Here is a 5,000-nt window from a genome sequence, read left to right as displayed (position 1 = left end):
TATGCCACTTCTTTTTCTGTCTCATTTTGTCCACCAAACTTTTAACGTTGTGCATGAATCCACAAAGGTGAGTTTTGTTGATGTTATTGACTTGTGTGGAGTGCTAATCAGACATATTTGGTCACTGCATGACTGCAAGCTAATCGATGCTAACATGCTATTTAGGCTAGCTATATGTACATATTGCATCATAATGCCTCATTTGTTGCTATATTTGAGGTCATTTAGTTTCCTTTAAGTCCTCTTAATTCAATTTATATCTCATGACACACTATCTGTATGTAATATGGCTTTTAATTTGTTGCGGCTCCAGACAGATTTGTTTTTGTATTTTTGGTCCAATATGGCTCTTTCAACATTTTGTGTTGCCGACCCCTGGACTAACCAAACGTGGGTCCACACAAAGTAGGCAAGACATGTATGTGTGTGTGTGTGTGTGTGAGAGAGAGAGAGAGAGAGAGACATTGGACTCAGGCATTAGGGTCCAGAATTTGGATCCATCCATCCATCCATTTTCTACCGCTTATTCCCTTTTGGGGTTGCGGGGGGTGCTGGAGCCTATCTCAGCTACATTCGGGCGGAAGGCGGTGTACACCCTGGACAAGTCGCCACCTCATCGCAGGATCCAAAGCACTGATATCAATAGTGGTCAGACATAGGTACTGCAGGGTGTGTGTTGGTCCCCACAAGGACATGCTTGACATTTAAAAAAAAAAAAGTAAAAAAAAAAAAAAAAAAGTAAAAAAAAAAGAGAAGAAGATTTGTGTGTGTTTACGTATGTTTGTTTTTCTATCTCTGTGGGACCAAAACTCTGACATTTCACTCACACCGTGAGGTCTGTCCAATGCATTGAAATCAATAGAAAATAGCCTCCTATTTGGTCCTATGCATTTTAAAAATGTTTTTAAAATGGTACATTTTCATGACTTCAAAGTGTAACATGTGTATGACAAGTGGTCAGACATAGGTACTGCAGAGTGTGTATTGGTCCCCACAAGGACATGCTTGACATTTGTGTGTGTGTGTGTGTGTGTGTGTGTGTGTGTGTGTGTGTGTGTGTGTGTGTGTGTGTGTGTGTGTGTGTGTGTGTGCGTATGTAATAATGATAATAATAGATTTTATTTGTAAAAAGCACTTTACATTGAGTAAACAACCTCAAGGTGCTACAGTGTATTAAAAAAAAATAATAAAAAGATTAAAAAAAAAAAAAAAAACAGCCAAATAGCTAAAACTAGTATGCATATATCTAAAAAAAAAAGCTTTTTTTTAAAAAGAAGGGTTTTTAAGCCTTTTTTTAAAAGCATCCACAGTCTGTGGTGCCCTCAGGTGGTCAGGGGGAGCGTTCCACAGACTGGGAGCGGCGGAGCAGAAAGCCCGCTCTCCCATTGTTCGTAGCTTATGCAGGGTGTGTGTTGGTCCCCACGAGGACATACCTGACATTTGTGTGTGTGTGTGTGTGTGTGTGTGTGTGTGTGTGTGTGTGTGTGTGTGTGTGTGTGTGTGTGTGTGTGTGTGTGTGTGCGTATGTAATAATAATAATAATAGATTTTATTTGTAAAAAGCACTTTACATTAAGTAAACAACCTCAAAGTGCTACAGTGTATTAAAAAATAAAAATAAAAAGATAATACAAAAAATATATAAAAATAAAAACTAGAACAGCCAAATAGCTAAAACTAGTATGCATATATCTAAAAAAAAGGCTTTTTTTTTTTTAAAAAGAAGGGTTTTTAAGCCTTTTTTTTAAAAGCATCCACAGTCTGTGGTGCCCTCAGGTGGTCAGGGAGAGCGTGCCACAGACTGGGAGCGGCGGAGCAGAAAGCCCGGTCTCCCATTGTTCGTAGCTTATGCAGGGTGTGTATTGGTCCCCACGAGGACATGCCTGACATTTGTGTGTGTGTGTGTGTGTGTGTGTGTGTGTGTGTGTGTGTGTGTGTGTGTGTGTGTGTGTGTGTGTGTGTGTGTGTGTGTGTGTGTGTGCGTGCGTGTGTGTGTGTGCCAGAGCTCTGTCCCAGTGCAGCGTGGAGGTCTTCAAGAAGATCGGCTCTTTGTACTCTGAGATGAGCGTCCACGAGCGCTCCCTGGACTTCCTGATAGACCTGCTGCACAAAGACCAGCTGGACGAGACGGTCAACGTGCAGTCGCTCACCAAGGCCATCAAGTACTATCAGGTACTATCAGTACTATCTGGTACTATCAGGTACTATCTGCCTGTAGGCGTTGACATGTGTGTGTGTGTGTGTACGTACATGTCCTTTAAAACTGACTTGGAAACAAGGTTGATTATACGTACATGTCCTTTAAAACTGACTTTGATTATACATATATGTCCTTTAAAACTGACTTGGAAACAAGGTTGATTATACGTACATGTCCTTTAAAACTGACTTGGAAACAAGGTTGATTATACGTACATGTCCTTTAAAACTGACTTTGAAACAAGGTTGATTATACGTACATGTCCTTTAAAACTGACTTTGATTATACATATATGTCCTTTAAAACTGACTTGGAAACAAGGTTAATTATACGTACATGTCCTTTAAAACTGACTTTGAAACAACGTTGATTATACGTACATGTCCTTTAAAACTGACTTTCAAACAAGGTTGATTATACGTACATGTCCTTTAAAACTGACTTTGATTATACGTACATGTCCTTTAAAACTGACTTGGAAACAAGGTTGATTATACGTACATGTCCTTTAAAACGGACTTGGAAACAAGGTTGATTATACGTACATGTCCTTTAAAACTGACTTGGAAACAAGGTTAATTATACGTACATGTCCTTTAAAACTGACTTTGATTATACGTACATGTCCTTTAAAACTGACTTGGAAACAAGGTTAATTATACTCACACGTCCTTTAAAACTGACTTGGAAATAAGGTTAATTATACGTACATGTCCTTTAAAACTGACTTTGAAACAATGTTGATTATACGTACATGTCCTTTAAAACTGACTTGGAAATAAGGTTAATTATACGTACATGTCCTTTAAAACTGACTTGGAAACAAGGTTGATTATACGTACATGTCCTTTAAAACTGACTTGGAAATAAGGTTAATTATACGTACATGTCCTTTAAAACTGACTTTGAAACGTTGATTATACGTACATGTCCTTTAAAACTGACTTTCAAACAATGTTGATTATACGTACATGTCCTTTAAAACTGACTTTGATTATACGTACATGTCCTTTAAAACTGACTTGGAAATAAGGTTAATTATACGTACATGTCCTTTAAAACTGACTTTGAAACAACGTTGATTATACGTACATGTCCTTTAAAACTGACTTTGAAACGTTGATTATACGTACATGTCCTTTAAAACTGACTTTGAAACAACGTTGATTATACGTACATGTCCTTTAAAACTGACTTTGAAACAATGTTGCATATACGTACATGTCCTTTAAAACTGACTTGGAAATAAGGTTAATTATACGTACATGTCCTTTAAAACTGACTTTGAAACAACGTTGATTATACGTACATGTCCTTTAAAACTGACTTTGAAACGTTGATTATACGTACATGTCCTTTAAAACTGACTTTCAAACAATGTTGATTATACGTACATGTCCTTTAAAACTGACTTTGATTATACGTACATGTCCTTTAAAACTGACTTTGAAACAACGTTGATTATAAGTACATGTCCTTTAAAACTGACTCGGAAGCAATGTTAATTATACGTACATGTCCTTTAAAATTGACTTTGAAACAAGGTTAATTATACGTACATGTCCTTTAAAACTGACTTGGAAACGTTGATTATACGTACATGTCCTTTAAAACTGACTTGGAAACAAGGTTAATTATACGTACACGTTCTTTAAAACTGACTTTGAAACAATGTTGCATATACATACAGTACATGTCCTTTAAAACTGACTTGGAAACAAGGTTGATTATACGTACATGTCCTTTAAAACTGACTTTGATTATACATATATGTCCTTTAAAACTGACTTGGAAACAAGGTTAATTATACGTACACGTCCTTTAAAACTGACTTTGAAACAATGTTGCATATACATACAGTACATGTCCTTTAAAACTGACTTGGAAATATGGTTGATTATACGTACATGTCCTTTAAAACTGACTTGGAAATAAGTTTGATTATATGGAGTCACTCATCAAGGCCATCAAGTACTAAATTCTAAGCATGTAGGTGTTGACGTGTGTGTGTGTGTGTGTGTGTGTGTGTGTGTGTGTGTGTGTGTGTGTGTGTGTGTGTGTGTGTGTGTGTGTGTGTGTGTGTGTGTGTGTGTGTGCGTGCGTGTGCGTGCAGCACTTGTACAGCATCCACCTGGCGGAGCAGGGTGAAGACTGCACGGTGCAGCTGGCCGACCACATCAGGGTGAGCACACACTCTCCAGCAGACGGGTGTTGTGGGGTCAACTAAGGTGGTGTGTCCAGTTCACCCAGAGCGCCTTGGACTGCATGGCGGTGGAGGTGGGCCGCCTGAGGGCCTTCCTCCATGCGGGCCAGGAGAAGGCGGACCTGGCCGTGCTGCTCAAGGACCTGGAGACCTCCTGCAGTGACGTGCGGCAGTTCTGCAAGAAGATACGCCGCCGCATGCCGGGCACCGACGCCCCGGGCATCCCCTCCGCGCTCGGCTTCGGACCGCAGGTAACCCCGGGAGACGCCCGGCTGGAGCGCCCGGTGTGACGGTTCTTCAAGGTGCGCTCTGACCCGCAGGTGTGCGACACCCTGGGAGACTGCCGCAAGCACCTCACCTGGGTGGTGGCCGTGCTGCAGGAGGTGGCCGCCGCCGGGGCGCAGATGATGTCACCGCTGGGGGAGCAGGAGGGGCTGGCGGCCGTCAAACTGGAGGACGTGGCGTTCAAGGCGGGCGAACAGGTGCGTTTCCTGTGGTACCTTTCACTTTTCAACACATTCCCGGTACTTGGGAGTCCATACCAGTCTCCACTTTTGATACTGTTGTGTGGTGATACTGTACATGTCATTTATTTTAT

The 5,000-nt window shown here is 40.8% G+C and overlaps 1 protein-coding gene across 1 annotated transcript in view; it reads left to right on the top strand.

Moving 5' to 3' along the window:
* Positions 1-5,000, top strand: part of dctn1b (dynactin 1b) — a 99,096-nt gene that overhangs the window by 82,905 nt on the left and 11,191 nt on the right. Inside the window, exons 18-21 of the mRNA XM_061987664.2 lie at positions 2,003-2,171; positions 4,313-4,381; positions 4,441-4,653; positions 4,723-4,884. Of these exons, the coding sequence (XP_061843648.1) occupies positions 2,003-2,171; positions 4,313-4,381; positions 4,441-4,653; positions 4,723-4,884 (613 nt within the window). The remainder of the gene's footprint in view (positions 1-2,002; positions 2,172-4,312; positions 4,382-4,440; positions 4,654-4,722; positions 4,885-5,000) is intronic.

The sequence above is a fragment of the Nerophis lumbriciformis genome, linkage group LG26, assembly GCF_033978685.3.
Source record: "Nerophis lumbriciformis linkage group LG26, RoL_Nlum_v2.1, whole genome shotgun sequence".
Lineage (NCBI taxonomy): Eukaryota > Metazoa > Chordata > Actinopteri > Syngnathiformes > Syngnathidae > Nerophis > Nerophis lumbriciformis.
Note: the sequence above shows the minus strand (reverse complement) of the source record. Positions and strands in the feature narration are given on the sequence as shown.